This window comes from Ranitomeya imitator, chromosome 4, assembly GCF_032444005.1.
Source record: "Ranitomeya imitator isolate aRanImi1 chromosome 4, aRanImi1.pri, whole genome shotgun sequence".
Classification (NCBI taxonomy): domain Eukaryota; kingdom Metazoa; phylum Chordata; class Amphibia; order Anura; family Dendrobatidae; genus Ranitomeya; species Ranitomeya imitator.
Window position 1 is genome coordinate 322,879,418 of NC_091285.1, and position 21,574 is coordinate 322,900,991.

Here is a 21,574-nt window from a genome sequence, read left to right on the forward strand (position 1 = left end):
GACTATTCCTTTTCCTGATGGATCGACTTCTAGCTTTGGCTAAATCATGCCATTGTGCACAAGGGAACTCCTCCATGATCAGCTCATACACAACTACTGAAGAGAGCTGTGAAGTTTGATTAAATCTTCAGAGCCGTTCACAAAAAAATAATAATGCAGAATTGATTGTATTTAGCTTTTTACCAACATAATAGAGGATCCAATATAAACAAAAGAACCCTTTGTTGTACCTGTGCAATAACTTCTTCTATTTGGCCACAGTTAATCTTCTCTTCCAATTTCTCAATACTGCTTTCCTAAAAAGGTAAAAAAAAACAACAAATACAAAACATTAATGTGTGGACATTAGAGTTGTTTGTTAGTGGTGCTTCACGGTAACTGTGGGGACAAGGCAAGGGGAACACTTTGTCAAATCATCTTGGTTCAATAATATTGCTACGCCTCGATGTGAAATCATAGGACATCCTCCACTTCACAACTAAGACAACGTTGCAGCACCCCAATAAGCCAAAAAGAGGTAGACATCAGTAATTGTACAGTGGATGGTGGTAAAATAATTTGTAACTACATTAAAAATATTTGTCCCAAAATATAAAATCAGCAATAAGTATGATCAATGTGTCAGATACAAAATTATACCCTAGATGTACAAGCAGAGGGGAACGCCCCAGCAGAATTCTTTGAAAAATGGCTTATCTTCACGTTTGGTAAAAAGAGGAACTCTCCAACTTGTTGGCTTTTGAAAGGGCACACAGTCATCCAGGCCGCTGCCACCAGGGGCACCGCCAAGACCCGTTATAATTAGGCTCCTGCATTTTAGGGACAGGGACAAAATCCTCAGGATATCCATATTGCGGATTCAAAGCTGTCCATTTTCCTGGATTCCTCCTCAGAAGTGCAGAAATGACGAGTGCAGTTTCAGGATATCAAGAGAAGATTGTGCCAATTTCAAGTGCAATATGCCATGTTGTATCCTGCTAAGCTGAGAATTGCTGCATTTAACGAGATGCATTTCTTTGATGTCCCCAAGGATGCATTGGCTTGACTTCGACGAGCGCCAATTAAGGTCCAATTAAGGTTTGTAAAGTCATTACAAACAGAGTGATCTACCGTATATACTCGAGTATAAGCCGACCCGAGTATAAGCCGACCCCCTAATTTTGCAACAAAAAACTGGGAAAACTAATTGACTCGAGCATAAGCCTAGGGTGGAAAATGCAGCAGCTACGGGTAAATGTTAAAAATAAAAAAAGAATCCAATAAAAGTAAAATTAATTGAGACATCAGTAGGTTAAGCGTTTTTGAATATCCGTATTGAATCAAGAGCCCCATATAATGCTCCATACAGTTCATTATGGCCCCATAAGATGCTCCATACAAAATAGGCCCCATATAATGCTCCATACAGTTCATTATGGCCCCATAAGATGCTCCATATACAAATATGCCCCATATGCTACATTCAGTTCTTTATGGACCCATAGATGCCCCATATAATGCTCCATGCAGTTCTTTATGGCCCCATAGATGCCCCATATAATGCTCCATGCAGTTATGGCCCCATATAATGCTCCATGCAGTTATGGCCCCATATAATGCTCCATGCAGTTATGGCCCCATAGATGCCCCATATAATGCTCCATGCAGTTATGGCCCCATAGATGCCCCATATAATGCTCCATGCAGTTATGGCCCCATAGATGTCCCATATAATGCTCCATGCAGTTATGGCCCCATATAATGCTCCATGCAGTTATGGCCCCATAGATGCCCCATATAATGCTCCATGCAGTTATGGCCCCATAGATGCCCCATATAATGCTCCATGCAGTTATGGCCCCATAGATGCCCCATATAATGCTCCATGCAGTTCTTTATGGCCCCATAGATGCCCCATATAATGCTCCATGCAGTTATGGCCCCATGTAATGTTCCATGCAATTATGGCCCCATAGATGCCCCATATAATGCTCCATGCAGTTATGGCCCCATAGATGCCCCATATAATGCTCCATGCAGTTATGGCCCCATAGATGCCCCATATAACGCTCCATGCAGTTATGGCCCCATAAATGTCCCATATAATGCTCCATGCAGTTATGGCCCCATGTAATGTTCCATGCAGTTATGGCCCCATAGATGCCCCATATAATGCTCCATGCAGTTATGGCCCCATAGATGCCCCATATAATGCTCCATGCAGTTCTTTATGGCCCCATAGATGCCCCATATAATGCTCCATGCAGTTATGGCCCCATGTAATGTTCCATGCAATTATGGCCCCATAGATGCCCCATATAATGCTCCATGCAGTTATGGCCCCATAGATGCCCCATATAATGCTCCATGCAGTTATGGCCCCATAGATGCCCCATATAACGCTCCATGCAGTTATGGCCCCATAAATGTCCCATATAATGCTCCATGCAGTTATGGCCCCATGTAATGTTCCATGCAGTTATGGCCCCATAGATGCCCCATATAATGCTCCATGCAGTTATGGCCCCATATAATGCCCCATATAATGCTCCATGCAGTTATGACCCCATAGATGCCCCATATAATGCTCCATGCAGTTATGGCCCCATAGATGCCCCATATAACGCTCCATGCAGTTATGGCCCCATAAATGTCCCATATAATGCTCCATGCAGTTATGGCCCCATGTAATGCTCCATGCAGTTATGGCCCAATAGATGCCCCATATAATGCTCCATGCAGTTATGGCCCCATAGACGCTCCATGCAGTTCTTGCCATGCATTGTGCCACATGTAATGTGCACTTAAAAAAAAAAAAAAAAAAAATGATATACTCACCTCTTGTCGCTGCTCCTTAGCGTCACACCTCTCCGCACTGACTGTTCAGGCAGAGGGCGGCGCGCACACCAACACGTCATCGCGCCCTTTGACCTGAAAAGTCACAGCAAGAGGACGGGAAGACGAGGCGGCGGTGGAACGTGGAAAGGTGAATATGACATACTTACCTGCTCCCGGCGCTCCTGACGCGGTCCCTGCATGTCCCACTGTCTTCGGGAGTGGCAGCTTCTTCCTGTAGTGAGCGGTCACATGGTACCGCTCATTACAGTAATGAATATGCGGCTCCACCCCTATGGGAGTGGAGTCCATATTCATAACTTTAATGAGCGGTACCAGTGACCGTTGAACAGGGGAAGAAGCTGCAGGCGCCTGAAGACTGTAGGACATGCAGGGACTGCGTCAGGAGCGCTGGGAGCAGGTGAGTATTTGACAGGCGTCGCTCCCCCTCACCCGCCGACCCCCCCCCGCCTTCCATGACTCGAGTATAAGCCAAGAGCCCATTTTTGGGGGCTGAAAATCTCGGCTTATACTCGAGTATATACGGTATTTTAAGTGTTTATTCCTGTTAATGTTGATGATTATGGCTTACAGCCAATGAAAACCAAGAAGTCATTATCTCAGTAAATTAAAATACTTTATGACACCAGGTTTAAAAATGATTTTACAATCCAAAATGTTGGCCTACTGAAATTTATGTTCAGTAAATGCTCTCAATACTTAGTCGTGGCTCCTTCTGCATCAATTACTGCATCAATGTGGCGTGGCATGGAGGCGATCAGTCTGTGGTACTGCTGAGGTGTTATGGAAGCCCAGGTTGCTTTGAGAGCAGTCTTCAGCTCGTCTGCATTATTGGGTCTGGTGTCTCAGCTTCCTCTTAACAATACCCCATAGATTCTCTATGGTGTTAAGGTCAGGCAAGTTTGCTGACCATTCAAGCACAGTGATATTTTTGTTTTTAAACCAGGTATTGGTACTTTTTGCAGTGTGGACAGGTGCCAAGTCCTGTTGGAGAATGAAATTTCCATCTCCAAAAAGCGTGTCGGCAGAGGGAAGCATGAAGTGCTCTAAAATTTCCTGGTAGACGGTTGCGCTGACTTTGGTCTTGATAAAACACCGTGAACCTACACCAGCAGATGACATGGCTCCCCAAACCATCACAGATTGTGGAAACTTCACACTAGACCTCAAGCAGCTTGGATTGTGTGCCTCTCCACTCTTCCTCCAGACTCTGGGACCTTGATTTACAAATGAAATGCAAAATGTATTTTCATCTGAAACAACACATTGGACCCCTGAGCAACAGTCCAGTTCTTTTTCTCCTTGATCCAGGTAAGACGCTTCTGGTCTTATTGGTCATGAGTGGCTTGAGATAAGGAATGCGACACTTGTAGCCCGTGTCTTGGATACATATCTGTGTGTGGTGGCTCTTGAAGCAATGACTCCAGCAGCAGTCCACTCCTTGTGAATCTCCCTCAAATTTTTGAATGGCCTTTTCTTAATCCTTTCAAGGCTGCGGTTATCCCGATTGCTTGTGCACCTTTTCCTTCCACTCAACTTTCCATTAACCCCTTTCTGACATTAGACGTACTATCCCGTCGAGGTGGGGTGGGCCCCTATGACTACCGATGGGATAGTACGTCATATGCGATCGGCAGCGCTCACGGGGGGAGCGCCGCCGATCGCGGCCGAGTGTCAGCTGCCTATCGCAGCTGACATCCGGCACTATGTGCCAGGAGCGGTCACGGACCGCCCCGGGACATTAACCCCCGGCACACTGCGATCAAAGATGATCGCGATGTGCCGGCGGTACAGGGAAGCATCGCGCAGGGAGGGGGCTCCCTGTGGGCTTCCCTGAGCCCCCCGCAGCAACGCGATGTGATCACGTTGCTGCGAGGGTCTCTTACCTCCCTCCCTGCTCCAGCCCCGGATCCAAGATGGCCGCGGATCCGGGTCCTGCAGGTAGGGAGGTGGCTTCACAGAGCCTGCTCAGAGCAGGCACTGTGAAGCCTGCAGTGCTGCATGTCAGATCGGTGATCTGACAGAGTGCTGTGCAAACTGTCAGATCATCAATCTGTGATGTCCCCCCCGGGACAAAATAAAAAAGTTAAAAAAATTTTTTTCCAAATGTGTAAAAAAAAATAAAAATAAATAAAAAATCCTAAATAATAAAAAAAAATATATATTATTCCCATAAATACATTTCTTCATCTAAATAATAAAAAAAAAATAATAAAAGTACACATTTAGTATCGCCGCGTCCGTAACGACCTGACCTATAAAACTAGTTAACCCCTTCAGTAAACACCGTAAGAAAAAAACAAAAAACGAGTCAAAAAACAACACTTTATTATCATACCGCCGAACAAAAAGTGGAATAAAACGCGATCAAAAAGACAGATATAAATATCCATGGTACCGCTGAAAACGTCATCTTGTCCCGCAAAAAACGAGCCGCCATACAGCATCATCAGCAAAAAAATTAAAAAGTTATAGTCCTGAGAATAAAACTATGCAAAAATAATTATTTTTTCTGTAAAATAGTTTTTATCGTATAAAAGCGCCAAAACATAAAAAAATTATATAAATGAGGTGTCGCTGTAATCGTACTGACCCGAAGAATAAAACTGCTTTATCAATTTTACCAAATGCGGAACGGTATAAACGCCTCCCCCAAAAGAAATTCACGAATAGCTGGTTTTTGGTCATTCTGCCTCACAAAAATCGGAATAAAAAGCGATCAAAAAATGTCACGTGCCCGAAAATGTTACCAATAAAAACGTCAACTCGTCCCGCAAAAAACAAGACCTCACATGACTCTGTGGACCAAAATATGGAAAAATTATAGCTCTCAAAATGTGGTAACGCAAAAAATATTTTTTGCAATAAAAAGCGTCTTTCAGTGTGTGACGGCTGCCAATCATAAAAATCCGCTAAAAAACTCGCTATAAAAGTAAATCAAACCCCCCTTCATCACCCCCTTAGTTAGGGAAAAATTAAACAAATGTATTTATTTCCATTTTCCCATTAGGGCTTAGATTACATTTACAGTTGGGAATAGGGTTGGGATTAAAGTTAGGGGTGTGTCAGGGTTAGAGGTGTGGTTAGGGTTACCGTTGGAATTAGGGTTAGGGGTGTGTTTGGATTAGGGTTTCAGTTATAATTTGGGGGTTTCCACTGTTTAGGCACATCAGGGGCTCTCCAAACACGACATGGCGTCCGATCTCAATTCCAGCCAATTCTGCGTTGAAAAAGTAAAACAGTGCTCCTTCCCTTCCGAGCTCTCCCGTGTGCCCAAACAGGTGTTTACCCCAACATATGGGGTATCGGCGTACTCAGGACAAATAAGACAACAACTTTTGGGGTCCAATTTCTCCTGCTACCCTTGGGAAAATACAAAACTGGGGGCTAAAAAATAATTTTTGTGGGAAAAAAAAAAAAGATTTTTTATTTTCACGGCTCTGCGTTATAAACTGTAGTGATGCATGTAAAGAAGCTGCGGAGACACCATCACGTGTTTCTCGACGCAAGCAGTGAATAGCCAGGCCTTTCCCCGGGAAGGAACAACCACGGGAAGGGCAGCATCCTATGAAGGAAAGCCACCTATGCCGAGCATGGTATCCATCCACAGACAGCTGTTTCGGGGTTTTTGCCCCTCATCAGTGTGGAGTAGGAATCTGGCTATTAGGAGCAGTGCCTAGTAAAAAGGCTATAAAGACACAGATGATTGGCCTCGGGGAGACCAAAACATCCAACACCGCGGAGACACCATCACGTGTTTCTCAACGCAGTGATTCCAGAACACTGCCCCCATCCCCATCAGGGATCACTGCGTTGAGAAACACGTGATGGTGTCTCCGCGGTGTTGGATGTTTTGGTCTCTGGGTTAGGTTGCTCAGGAGCACACCACGTGATGAACGTCTTCCAGATCTTTTGGTAAATAGAATTAGTAACCGTTTTGCGACTTTTTTGTAATGTTTCAATTACCCTCTTTGATAGTCCTCTAGTTCTCAGAATTGAGAATTCAGAAGCCAGGCATTTAGGTGTAGCCTCTCGGGATCTGGATGCAGTATTGGCCACCGGTAGAGAAGGTCTTTGACCAGTGGAAGTGCTATTGGCCCATCTATCTTTAGACTGATGAGGGCCGCAAACCAACCTCTTTTGGGCCAAAGTGGAGCCACTAGGATCACTGAGTTTTTCTGTCCTTATTTTCTGCAGGACTTTTGGTAGGACCGGCAATGGCGGGAAAGCGTATGCTAGCGAGAATGTCCATGGCTGGACCAATGCGTCCACAGCTAACCCCGGATTCATCGGATCTAGCGAGAAGAACTGGTCTACCTTTGCGTTCTGACTGTTCGCGAACAAGTCCACTTCTGGCTGTCCCCATCTTTTGACTAGTATCTGAAAGACTTCTGGGTTTAGGCTCCATTCTCCTGGATGGACCTCTGTTCTGCTCAGGAAGTCGGCTTGTATGTTTATCTCCCCTTTTATGTGTAGGGCGGATATGGAGAGAACATGTTCTTCGGCCCAAAAAAATATTTTTGCTGATATTCTTTTTAGATCTTCGTGTCTTGTACTTCCCTGGTGGCGAAGGTGGGCAACTGTTGTCATGTTGTCTGAGTATATTTTTAAGTGGGAATTTTGTACAAGAGTTACTGCCGCTTTGAGAACTTCTTCTACTGCTATTAGCTCTTTGAAATTCGAGGATTGTTGTGTTATTTCGGCTGACCAGAATCCCTGGAATATGTGCTGGTCTACCGTAGCTCCCCAACCTTTTCCACTGGCATCTACGGTTATGGTCACTGCTGGGACCTGCAACCAGGGAACTCCTCTTATTAAGTTCTCTTTTTGTAGCCACCATGTTAATGAGGACTTTACATGCGGTGGTATCCGGATCTTTTTGTCTAGAGAACCTGGGGATCCGTCCCAGCTTGACAGAATATGTGTCTGAAGTATCCTGGTGTGGGCTTGAGCCCATGCCACCATCTGGATGCAAGATGTCATGGTACCTAGAACCGACATGGCCCATCTTAGAGATACTCTCTTCTTGTCCCGCAATGTTCTTATCCTTGATGTAAGCAGGGACCGTTTTTGTTCGGGCAAGAAAGATGTTTGTCTGTGGGAGTCTAATAAGACCCCTAAAAAGATCTTCGTTGTGGACGGAACCATATGCGATTTTTTGGGGTTTATCACCCAACCCAGGGATGACAGGATCTGGACTGTTTGAAGATGTTCCTGTAGAATTGGAACCGTGGGAGCCACTACCAAGAGGTCGTCGATGTATGGGATTATGCATATCCGCCGACTTCTGATGTACGCCATCACCTCGGACATGACCTTTGTAAAGATCCTTGGAGCTGATGATAGTCCGAATGGGAGGACATTGAACTGGAAGTGGTCTATAACTTCTCCTCTGGTGACTGCAAACCTTAGAAATTTCCGATAGGTTGGATGGACTGGGACGTGATAATATGCGTCCTGTAAGTCGATGGTTGCCATGACGAAGTCTTGCCCTATTAAGGGTACTGTCGATCTGACGGACTCCATTCTGAATCTTCTGTAGGTTACATATTGATTCAGCGGTTTCAGATTGATTATCATCCGATGGGTTCCGTTTGGTTTCCTTATCAGAAATAGGATGGAATAATGGCCCTTGTTTCTTTTGTCTTTTGGGACTGTGGAGATCACATTGTTGATTAAGAGATCTTCTATCCCAGTTATCAGGGTGGACTGTAGCTTCGGTGTTGATAACGTTGTAGCTTTCATTCTTTTTTGGGGGTATGATGTAAACTCTATTTTCATCCCCTCTTTGATCAATCTTAAGGTCCACTGATCCACCCCGATCTCTTGCCAGACTGGGAGGAAGTTCGAAATCCGACCCCCTCTCCCCCCCCACTATGACTGCGTCATTGCTTTCTCTGGTTTTGGGGTTGTGAAAGAAAAAGATTCCTGTCTTTCCCTCCTTTCGGATAGCTCCAGCGACCTGTCTTACCCTTTCCTCTGTATTGAGGAGTATGTTCCTGCTGAGCGCGGAAGGGTCTTTTCCTAGGGTTTCTAGGTTCTGGTAAGGTCTTTTTCTTGTCTGAAGCCTTCTCCAAAAGATCATCCAAGGCTGGTCCAAACATATACTTTCCTTTAAAAGGAATAGAACACAGCCTGATCTTGGAAGTCATATCCCCAGACCAGGATCTTAGCCAGAGTGCACGCCTTACCGAGTTTGACAGTGCGGATGATCTCGCCGTCACTCTCACGGATTCTGCGGAAGCATCTGCTAAAAAGCCTGTTGCTTTCTGGAAGATAGGGAAGGAGGCCAGAATATCTTCTCTCGGAGTACCTGAGGACAAGTGCTCCTCTAGCTGCCCCAGCCAGCGATGCATCGATCTAGCCACGCAAGTGGATACTGAATTGATGTTCAGTAAAGACGCTGACGTTTCCCACGACTTCCTTAGTAGTCCGTCCATCTTACGTTCTAGAGGGTCTCTTAGTTGGGAGGCATCCTCGAATGGTAGCGTGGTCTTTTTGGCTACTCTGGACGTCCACTTTTGGGACTTCTGACCAGCATGACGCTGTCTCGGCATCCACAGGAAATCTGTCTTTAATTTCCGCTGGAGTAGTCAGCTTCTTTTCTGGAGATTCCCACTCGTCCAGAACTAAATCTCGGATGTTTTGGTGAATAGGAAACACCTGACGCTTCCTAGAACGAAGACCTCCAAACATCTCTTCTTGCACTGTCTGGGCCGTCTTCTCTTCCTCAACCTCCATAGTTTTCCTTACAGCCGTAAGGAGTTCTTCTATATCAGATGAAGAGAAGTAGTATCTCTCTTGCTGGACAGTTTCAGAGTCCAGGGATAATTCACCCTCCTCTGGGGGTTCGTCCCGACGTCTCTCCCTGAGAGTCCTCCTGCTCTTCCTCCTGTGGATTAAGTTTCCTTTTCTTAGCCTCAGGAGGGGCACTAGGAGATGGTGTAGGCTGGGAAAGAGTGGCCAGAGATGTTTTAATCTCCTGCTGGATTAAGGTTTTAATCTCCTCTATCAGGGATGGCTGTTCCTCGCTGATAATTTTGTCTGTGCATTCTTTGCACAATGATTTCTTGTATGAAGAGGACAGCTTCTTCATACAAACTGCGCATTTGCGGGTCGTTTTTGTTTTGCTTCCTGATGTGGGTTCCTTGTCCCCCTAAAAAGGAAGGGGAGAAGGAATCATAAGACTACAACCCACATCAGGGAATGGACACCCGGGGCCAGACTACTCACTGGGGCCGGGATGGTGCTGTGTTCTGCAGGTGCAGAGCGCGAGGAAGCAGACATCTCCATAGTCTTCACCACACAGTGGTCCTACCTGCGATGTCTTCCTGTCCAGGGCCTGAATATATAGGCGACCGGACGCAGCACATGTCCTCCTGGATGAGGACCTCCTCCTCCGGTGTCCGGAAGTACGTGGGGGGAGAACGCCGACGTCTTCCATGCTATCTATCCGGCCGCCGGCTTCAGACCAGAAGTCCCACACACGCGCGTGCGGTGCGGAGGAGGAGAAGGGCTGGAGAGCTCCGAGAGGCCTCCAGCCGAAGAACGCCCCAGACCTTACCCGCAGGCTCGGAATGGCGGCGGTGAAGAGTCCCGAGTCGGAGGAGACGGGAGCAGCGACAGGGAATGGACGTAAGTCTGATCCCCGCTGCCCGGCTAGCTAACTATTCCCCCCGGTGACCGCTGCCGGCACAGTGCACCTGGGATAACCTCTTCATCCCTAGTAGGGACAGGAAAGAACACTGAGGGGAGGATGAGGGAGGGGTTATTTAACCTCTTGTCATTTCCTGTCCCTATTAGGAAAGGGGTAACATCCTCCAGGTGTGCTGTCGTGGGGGGTTACTAGAGAAAATGGTGTTGTAAAAATGAGAAATGGCTGGTCAACTTTTAACCCTTATAACTCCCTAACAAAAAAAAAAATTTTGGTTCCAAAATTGTGCTGATGTAAAGTAGACATGTGGGAAATGTTACTTATTAAGTATTTTGTGTGACATATCTCTGATTTAATTGCATAAAAATTCAAAGTTGGAAAATTGCGAAATTTTCGTAATTTTCGTCAAATTTCCGTTTTTTTCACAAATAAACGCAGGTAATATCAAAGAATTTTTACCACTAACATGAAGTACAATATGTCACGAGAAAACAATGTCAGAATCACTGGGATCCGTTGAAGCGTTCCAGAGTTATAACCTCATAAAGGGACAGTGGTCAGAATTGTAAAAATTGGCCCGGTCATTAACGTGCAAACCACCCTTGGGGGTAAAGGGGTTAATATGCTTGGATACAGCACTCTGAACAGCCAGCTTCTTTAGCAATGACCTTTTGTGGCTTACCCTCCTTGTGGAGTGTGTCCGTGACTGCCTTCTGGACATCTGTCAAGTCAGCAGTCTTCCCCAAGATTAAGGACCCTACTGAAACAGACTAAGGGACCTTTTCAAATGCCTAGGAAGCCTTTGTTATTCTAATTTACTGAGATAATGACTGTCTTACAACCAATGAAAACCCAAAATCATCAACATTAACAGAAATAAACACTTGAAATAGATCACTCTGTAATGACTTTTTATATTGAAGAACTGAAAGAACTTCACTTTTTGATGATATTCTAATTTTGTGAAGCATCAGTATTTTGTGGAAGACAGCCAATACCAGATGACCAACAGTCTGTCACCAAGATAGATGCAACGCACCAGACAAAACTCAAACTATTCATTGCCTAAGGGGCTGGGCAAGACATCAGGACAGGTGTCACATACCTCCTTCTTAGACTCTGCACTCGGTGTAACATAGTGAGGGAGTTATTCAGCTAGCTGGCATAAATACATTGACACATACTGCATTTATAGCAATTTTGGAAACAAGTGCCACTTGTTCCGGATATGCCTACTTTTCCATTCTGATATGATGGTGTTTCAATCCAGAGATACATCATTTGAAGATATGGCCTCTCAGATATGGGAATGCACGTTTAAACAGGTGCTCTAAACTAGGGTCCAATAAATCCTCCCAACAGATAAGGGGTCCATTCTGATTCTTTATTACTTGTAATATCTCAACCAAGACATACGTAATGCAGTATCCAATCCCATGAAACATTGATAAATTATGTGCTTGCTCGGTAGGGTCTCCCACTAGGCCCAAAAAGAGTAGAATATCCAAGAATCCTGAGGCACCAGAAGTCTTCCCATTATTCTGATTTTTTAATGTTATGGACTAAATATCTAACGTTTTAAGGATTATCCTCTGGTGCCTCAGGATTCTTGGATATCCCACCCAAGATATGATTCCTACTATGTAATGGGTTTTCTTCTGAATGAAATGGGTATCAAAATCCATAGGAAAAGTATCATGAGAGCAGAATTATTTTCTGCAATTTCCAAACTTCTTTAATAAAGGAAATGATTCATCACTACAGAGCAATACATACGTACAAAAAAAGTATGACAAGTCACACCGGATCAGGGGCTCTATTCACATGCATCATATGTAGTTTCAGCAGATTAGACAGAAAAAAAAAGACTGGCATGTAACTATTCTGCCCATCACTGAGGTTAGTAGAGCACTGGTTGTATTATACTTCATACCTTGGCTCAAGCAGACTATTATGGCTTCCGTTTATAATTGAAGCCACAACGCTAGTGTGAACAAAGCCTAAGCCTTAAACATATTTTACCTATGTGATATTAGTATTAAATAATGGTAAAGGTAGGAATACACTAACAGTTTGCACTACCCTAAGCATTGTGACCATAGATCCACACGTTTATGCTCCGTTCAGGGATGGAGAGAGCATAATAAATTACATGTAGATGTGCTGCAATTTACACCAGTCTACGGCCTGTGGCATTATTTGCAAATAAAGCCTTAATCAAGTTTGCCAATGGAGCACAGATTGTAAAAAAATCAATAGATTCTCAAAAGAAAACTTAACAAAAAAACCCCAGATAAATCTATGTAAGTAACTGGTTCAAACTAGTAGTTGAAGAATAAAACAGGTTAGTGCGTGTAAGATTCAGAGCATCATTGACATGTGACAACATCTTTACAAATAAGGGAAAATAAATTCCGTATAAAGACAACTAATGATGACTGCTGAATTCACTTACAGTTTTTACAGCGCTGAATCTGTCATTTACAATCTGCTCAGTGTATTTCCGGTATGCTGCATCTTTCGGAATAGTCTGTAGTGCCGCAAGTATTTTTGTGTATAATATTCTCAAGCGCTGTCAATGGAAAAAAAGCAGAACAATCATTTTAAACCATTACACAAGGAAAAACACCCCTCAGAGCAATAATGTAATTATTACTGGAGATTTAGTCTTAAAGCAGTTGTCCCCTCAAAAAATTGTATTTATCCCTAAACTTTTTGTTAGCAATATTAAACAATTTAAAATGTATCAAAAATTCAGTCAGTCTATTACGTCCGCTGCTCATCTGGTTTGTGAGGTCACTGCCGAGTATACATAACATCACTGTTGACGTTCGTGTATTTCTTCCTGAAGTTCTAGGATCACACAAGCAAGATCTCAGATTGCTCACATGCAGTCTGAGCGGTGCAGAACAAGTTGGATGGCGCATGCGCTATGGTGGCTGTGTCCCTGCTCTGCCTCAGTTCTTGTTGCCGGAATCAGGCATGAATGTGTGAGGAGTGTGATGCCCACGTCCACTGCTTCTGTTTGGTTGTGGCTGAACGGTTACAGACTTAGGCTACTTTCACACTAGCGTTTTTTGCAATACGTCGCAATGCGTAGTTTATGGGGAAAAACGCATCCTGCAAAGTTGTTTGCAGGATGCGTTTTTGCCCCATAGATTAACATTAGCGACGCATTGCGACGCATTGCCACACGTCGCAACCGTCGTGCGACGGTTGCGCCGTGTTGTGGCGGACCGTCGGGAGCAAAAAACGCTACATGTAACGTTTTTTGCTGCCGACGGACCGCTTTTTCCGACCGCGCATGCGCGGCCGGAACTCCGCCCCCACACCTCACAATGGGGCAGCGGATGCGCCAGAGAAATGTATCCGCTGCCTCCGTTGTGCAGTGCGTTAAACGCTAGCGTCGGAATCTCTGCCCGACGCATTGCGACGGGGAGATTCCGACGCTAGTGTGAAAGTAGCCTTACATTGAACTTTTTTCCAGATGACGGTCTGCCAAAACATGACGGATCCGTCGCACGACGTATGTGACGTGTGGCCATCCGTCGCGATCCGTCGCAAATACAAAATCTATGGGAAGTCCTCCCCCAGCTCCCCGCACCTCACAATGGGGCAGCGGATGCGATGAAAATCTGCATCCGCTGCACCCGTTGTGCGGCGCAAACAACGCTAGCGTCGGTAACCTCGGCCCGACGCACTGCGACGCTAGTGTGAAAGTAGCCTAACACTAATTTTGGTTTTCACAAAGTTTGCCATTTCAGTGTTTTTCAATCTTTAAGTCAGATGTTTCTTTGGTTACTGAAGTACAATTATAAGCATTTGATAAGTTGTTACACTTTGTACAAATACATCAAGTGTATGCAAAAACTCAATATTTACAGTGCTGACCCTTCATTATCAAGACCTGGCATGCTGGATATCAGCTACTGGGACAAATCCTGACTTTATTCATTGAAGCTTTGTTATTGTGATCGCTTCCCATCCAAGGGAGTGGACTTAATCCTAAACTTACATGGTCTTAGGATGCTTTAATATTGGCATAACACATGATTTCTGATAGTGCTGACCTTTTCTTCTCTGAAAAAATATTTTTCTAGATATCCTAATCAAAACAGGGTTTTCATTAGTGAAAATAACCTTTACCCCAGTCGTCTCTAGAAAAAAAATAGCAATAACTCTGTATGTGGATTAACGACACAGATATACCCACTAGAACAGTTAACTAAATACAGCACAAGTGGAAATAAAACATAACTTTTACTAGAACAATATAAAAGTACAAATCAAAAAAGCCACCCAAAAGTGATATAAAACACATAGGGTAAGGTCCCAACAAAGAGACCCCGCAAAAAACCCCTAGAAGGATTCAAAAGATACCGCCTGCAAAGGTGCTTGCGGATAAAAAGCAGACCAATATATGATTCACAAGCTAGCTACCAGAAACAACTACATTAGAGTCATGAAGCAATATTACATATAATTGGTTGCATGTAAATAGATAAATATTGCACAATGGCACAAAAAACGGCACCTAAACCACGGTGTCATTAATAGGAGTCAGGATAAAGAAAATGGAACATTCTCACCGACTCCAGGGTAAACAGGCAGGAGACCCGGAACGCCTCTTGCACAGGCAACGGTCCGGAACATGAAGAAGGGAACTGACAAAACCCTTGTCATTCCCTATGGGGCTAACAGTAGTCTATCCCCAGAACTCCTGCCCTTACAAGGGCAGTCCACAACTACCCCTGCAAAAACATGCACTGCACTCTCCCTGTGGTCAGTCCCGACGCGTTTCCTCCAAGCTAATCATCAGGGGACCTGCTTGATTGTAGAGATAAGTGCTCAAAAGGGAGACATAAGTTGCTGCCACCCTCTATGCTATCCTGCAGATTATCTGGCATTTTTTCACGGGTCAAACTTGGAATGTATGCTGTATACATAAGAGATGCCCTGGCGTCCAGTCTGGTGCTCAGTGGCCCTTTTTTCTGTTAACCCACAATTCAAAAGCGTGGTCTGATATTAAAGAGTTGATATTTAGCAATATAAATTGAAAATTACTTGTGTCACTTAAGTTATTTCAGTTGCCGTTGTTTTCTTTCTTACTTTAACAAAGGGGTACCAACAATTTTGTCCACAGGTGTGCGTATAAATATATATTTATCTTTTAACAATGCTGCAGGAGAAAGTTGCATATCACCACAGACAATGTGCAGAGGTGGAGAGAAGCCAGAGAAGAAGTTATGGGAGTGGGATAAGGTTATTGGGAAGGAACTCCCAGTAAGAGGAGGTAAATGAAGGTGGAGGCTGTGTTTACCTGCATAAAATGATTTCTGGCTACAGCAGATAAATTATCGAGACTGAACTACTTATAAGGCCGGCGTCACACTCAGCGTATAAAAATACGGTCCGTAATTTATGGCCTTAATACTCAGAAAAGTCCCCAAAATATATATATTTCATCCAGCGCGAGATAGCTTTAACCCCTTCATGACCTTGGGATTTTTCATTTTTCCCTGTTCGTTTTTCACTCCCCTCCTTCCCAGAGCCATAACTTTTTTATTTTTCCGTCAATTTGGCCATGTGAGGGCTTATTTTTTGCGGGACGAGTTGTACTTTTGAACGACATCATTGGTTTTAGCATGTCGTGTACTAGAAAACGGGAAAAAAATTCCAAGTGCGGTGAAATTGCAAAGAAAGTGCAATCCCACACTTGTTTTTTGTTTGGCTTTTTTGCTAGGTTCACTAAATGCTAAAACTGACCTGCCATTATCATTCTCCAGGTCAGTACGAGTTCATAGACACCTAACATGACTAGGTTATTTTTTATCTAAGTGGTGAAAAAAAATTCCAAACTTTGCTAAAAAAAAAAAAAAAAAAAAAAAAATTGTGCCATTTTCCGATACTCGTAGCGTCTCCATTTTTCGTGATCTGGGGTCGGTTGAGGGCTTATTTTTTGCGTGCCGAGATGATGTTTTTAATGATAGCATTTTGGTGCAGATACGTTCTTTTGATCGCCCGTTATTGCATTTTAATGCAATGTTGCGGCGACCTAAAAAACGTAATTCTGGCGTTTAATTTTTTTCCCGCTACGCCGTTTAGCGATCAGGTTAATGCATTTTTTTTATTGATAGATCGGGCGATTCTGAGCGCAGCGATACCAAATATGCGTAGATTTTTTTTTTTTTTTTTTATTGATTTATTTTGATTGGGGCGAAAGGGGGGGTGATTTAAACTTTTATATTTTTTTTTATTTTTTTCACATTTTTTTTTTACTTTTGCCATGCTTCAAAAGCCTCCATGGGAGGCTAGAAGCTGGCACAACTCGATTGCCTCTGCTACATAGCAGCGATCTGCTGTTCGCTGCTATGTAGCAGAAATGGAGGTGTGCTGTGACAGCCGACCACATGGTGGCGCTCACAGCCACCGGTGATCAGTAACCATAGAGGTCTCTAGGACCTCTATGGTTACCATCCTGACGCATCGCCGACCCCCGATCATGTGACGGCCGGAAGCAGTAGTTAAATGCCGCTGTCTGCGTTTGACAGCGGCATTTAACTAGTTAATAGGTGCGGGCAGATCGCGATTCTGCCCGCACCTATTACGGGCACATGTCAGCTGTTCAAAACAGCTGACATGTCCCGGCTTTGATGCGGGCTCACCGCGGAGCCCTGCATCAAAGCAGGGGATCTGACCTCAGACGTACTATCCCGTCCGAGGTCAGAAAGGGGTTAAAGCCGGTAATTCAATTACCGGCTTTTGCTATCTCCTTCCTAAACCCGACATGATATGAGACATGGTTTACATAGAGTAAACCATCTCATATCCCCATTTTTTTTGCATATTCCACACTACTAATGTAAGTAGTGTGTATGTGCAAAATTTGGGTGCTCTAGCTATTATAGGGTTAAATGGCGGAAAAAATTGTCGTGGGCTCCCGCGCAATTTTCTCCGCCAGAGTAGTAAAGCCAGTGACTGAGGGCAGATATTAATAGCCTGGTCCATGGTTATTGGACCCCCCTGGCTAAAAACATCTGCCCCCAGCCACTCCAGAAAAGGCACTTGGCCACTCTCTTCCCATTCCCGTGTAGCGGTGGGATATGGGGTAATGATATCTGCCCTCAGTCACTGGCTTTACTACTCTGGCGGAGAAAATTGCGCGGGAGCCCACGACAATTTTTTCCGCCATTTAACCCTTTAATTTAATAGCTAGAGCGCCCAAATTTTGCACATACACACTACTAACATTAATAGTGTGGAATATGCAAAAAAATGGGGATATGAGATAGTTTACTGTATGTAAACCAGGTCTCATATCATGTCGGGTTTAGGAAGGAGATGGCAAAAGCCGGCAATTGAATTACCGGCTTTAAAGCTATCTCGCGCTGTATGAAATATATATATATATACACATACCTATTCTGTGTGTACACATTTATTCTACCTATTCTATTCTAACCTGTCAGTGTGATTTTATTCTACACCGCACTGAATTACCGGCTTTTCTATAGAACACCGCTGCGTATTTCTCGCAAGTCACACTGCTGGTCCGTGTGTAATCCGTATTTTTCTCTCCCCCCATAGACTTTCATTGGCATATTCTTTGCGCAATACGGTGACAAACGCAGCATGCTGCGATTTTCTACGACCGTAGAAGACCGTATAATACGGATCAGTAAAATACGGCTGATAGGAGCTGGGGCATAGAGAAGCATTGTACCGTATGCAATCCGTATTTTCAGGACCTCTCATACGTCCGTAAAACATGGTAGTGTGAGGCCGGCCTAACTATTACAGGCATTTGAGGTATTTACATTCTGACATCGATCTTTTAAAGCTCATTTAACCCCTTGCCAAGGATTGAATCATACAAATTTACAATATCACAGGCTGGAAAGGTCATGCAGAACCACACGCTGTGATCTTTGGAGCAAGCAGCTCTCTGCTGCCCCCTATCGTCTGGACAATTACGCGCTTGGACGACGATCAATGGAAGAGACCGCAGGTTGTTCACACCACCAGGCCGGTTGTCGGAAAACTAACAGTATGCATATGGTATATACATTTCCGGATTCGAACACATAGAATAATGGAATATGTGTATTTACTCCAGTACAATCAACGCTAACTCCATGATAAACCAACACTACCCACTGCCACCACCAATCGTTTATATAGACCGATTGGTCACCTGATAGGTAGTGTATGGCTTTGAAACGTGGCTTACAGAACAAAAGGAACAGAACTATTAAATTTTATATTTTATCCAAAAATATACAAAACGTTTTACAAAAGGGACAAAACAATACAGCATATACAGTTACAGAAAATTAAAGGGGTTAACAAGAGAACTTACTACACTGATGGATTTGGGACCTATTGGCAGAGGTTATAGTTTTGAGAAAATATGTATATTTTTCCCTGTTTAACCCCGGCACCCACTCCATATACCCACACCCAGTGTATGAATTAAGTATACACTGTGGTTTGACTTACTTTTTCTTCTGCAGTTTCCTAACTTATTTGACAAAACACTCTCAAAATAAACTTACGTCATGTGGATTTGGAGACACAGCCAAACCAACCAAGCCAGTGGTCTAAAAGAGAACAGAGCACACGTTTCAGTAAAGAAGGATATGCCTCACAGTATCATATTAAGGTAATATTTTGAAAGAGTTGTTCACTTTTGTCAAGAGCTCCACATACAATGAGAGTCCAAGTCCAGTTGAATGGTAACAGAAATTATAAGTGGACAACCATATATAGCAGTACATATACTATTCACAGAGCAAAGACTAGTGTCTACACTGCAGATGATGCACAATTATGTACATAGCGGTAAAATTACAGTTACCTCATATATATGAGTTTCTGGATTAAGAAGTTGTGCTCCAAATACAGAATTAGATAGTTTTAAAACATTGTAGATTTCCCTGAAAACATTATGATATATTGCAGTGTGTTTACAACATCAGGAGCTGTTACTGCAGCAGTACAGAGGTCTGGCTACGGTCCAATCACTCTGTCGCTGGCAGATGACATACATTTTTTTATCAAAAACCGTTAACCAATTAGCTCACATTTTCAATAGTGGGATTTGTGTAGTCGTTGCGGATGCATCTTATCATACAGTTTGTATAGTGGCCATGGCGTATGTGCACCTGTGCATTCACTTAACACCAGAGGAGCGCGAGCCTTGTCCGTATAGATTTGTAGCATTGTGATGTGTTTCCCCCCCTGGGTCGTGCATCCATAGCTACGCATCTATCCCAGGCATGCTTTACTCAGCGCTTAGCATGATTGCATCTCTTCACCACTACATATGAGGCTTTGGGGCGCATGGAGGGCTGGAATCCATCCAACAAGGTCATTAAAGTAGCTCACATTCTTTGTGTAGCAATAGGGGGGTTCATGTGTTCATTAATCACAGAGCGCTCATGCAGATTGTTAGAATATATGTGTACATAGACTGATGCCGCACAGCAAGCAGATCCTCAGGCTTCATGAGGGCAGCGCTGGACCACTGTGGGCAATGCCTGATGTATTCTACAATCATAGGGCCACGACTGCACCTGGAGTCACCACCTCTTATGGATGGAAGCAAAATATATATATATATATATATATATATATATATATATATATATATATATATATAATGGAGGACAACAGTGGCATCCATCGCATCGACCTCTCCTGGTACACTTTTATAACAGGACTTCTTTACATTTTGTGATTCGGGTACCCCAGCCAGTCTGCACCCAACCAGTAGTCATTGTCTAGGGTGTACCCTAGGAGAGGGCCCAGAGCGGGCAGCCTGTGTGCACGGCCGCTGTCAGCTGGAGCCGGTGCATGGCTGCGGAGCCAAGATCTGATCTTTCAATGAAAGAATAACAGAAGCTATGTGACAGCAAGTTTCCAGCCTGAAGAGCACCAGGCCGGCTGCACCCTGCACTGCTATGTACCTGCCCATAGTGCAGTCAGGCACCGTGCTGCACAAGGACATACACAAAAGTGCCAAGAACATGGAGGCTCTAGTCCATTTAGTGCACTGTCTTCACCCAGCTTTCCGGAGTCCTGAGTGGCGGTACATGCTCAGCAGGCTGCGGGACTGGGGGACGCCATATGTGCACCGGCGCCCCAGGCTCTGCACACAATACACGCACCGCTGCGCACTGTCCCCGCGACCTCCCGTCTCACCTTCTTTAGGACGCCGGCCATGGCTGCTGCGCGCTGCACTGTGGGTAGATGACACTGCTAGACTCAAGCAAGCGATCCCCGAGCACGAGAACGATCATGTGCAGGCTCGGATCGGATGCGCCGACGTCCGCATCCTGCGTGTGACGTCATCACGTAGCTTTGCTTGATACTGCAGTGTGTGGTGCTGATGTACCATTGTACGCTGCATGGAAAGCTGGGACGTGACCCACAGTAATGAGCGGTGTATCACTGCATAGTGCGCTGCTGGCGCCATGTACACTGCCTGAGTAGTACGAGGGAATGCTGCCCACATACAGATGGCTAGGAGTCTGCCACCTGGGCAGTGTTTAACCCATTCGTGACCGGAGCTTTTTTTTGGTTTTGTGTTTTTGTGTCCTTCCCAGAGCCATAACTTTTTTTTTATTTTACCGTCAATTTGGCCATGTGAGGGCTTATTTTTTGCGGGACGAGTTGTACTTTTGAACATCATCATTGGTTTTAGCATGTCGTGTACTAGAAAACAGGAAAAAAAATTCCAAGTGCGGTGAAATTGCAAAAAAAAGTGCAATCCCACACTTGTTTTTTGTTTGGCTTTTTTGCTAGGTTCACTAAATGCTAAAACTGACCCGCAATTATGATTCTCCAGGTCAGTACGAGTTCATAGACACCAAACATGACTAGGTTATTTTTTATCTAAGTGGTGAAAAAAATTCCAAACTTTGCTAAAAAAAAAATACCTGTAGCATCTCCATTTTTCGTGATCTGAGGTCGGGTGAGGGCTTATTTTTTGCGCACTGAGCTGACATTTTTAATACTATCATTTTGGTGCAGATACGTATGTGCGTCGTGTTTTGGCGGACCGTCAGCACAAAAAAAGTTGCA

The 21,574-nt window shown here is 44.2% G+C and overlaps 1 protein-coding gene across 2 annotated transcripts in view; it reads right to left on the reverse strand.

Moving 5' to 3' along the window:
• The window catches only part of NDUFA5 (NADH:ubiquinone oxidoreductase subunit A5), a 39,519-nt gene extending 18,692 nt beyond the window's left edge, over nt 1-20,827 (reverse strand). Inside the window, exons 1-4 of one of the 2 annotated variants that reach the window (XM_069764899.1) lie at nt 20,693-20,827; nt 19,045-19,089; nt 12,945-13,061; nt 231-296 (exon numbers count right to left, since the gene is read on the reverse strand). In XM_069764899.1, coding sequence (XP_069621000.1) covers nt 231-296; nt 12,945-13,061; nt 19,045-19,089; nt 20,693-20,713 — 249 coding nt within the window. In that variant the 5' untranslated portion in view covers nt 20,714-20,827. The remainder of the gene's footprint in view (nt 1-230; nt 297-12,944; nt 13,062-19,044; nt 19,090-20,692) is intronic. The other variant, XM_069764900.1, reaches the window with a different exon arrangement.
• Between the last annotated feature and the right edge of the window lie 747 nt (nt 20,828-21,574).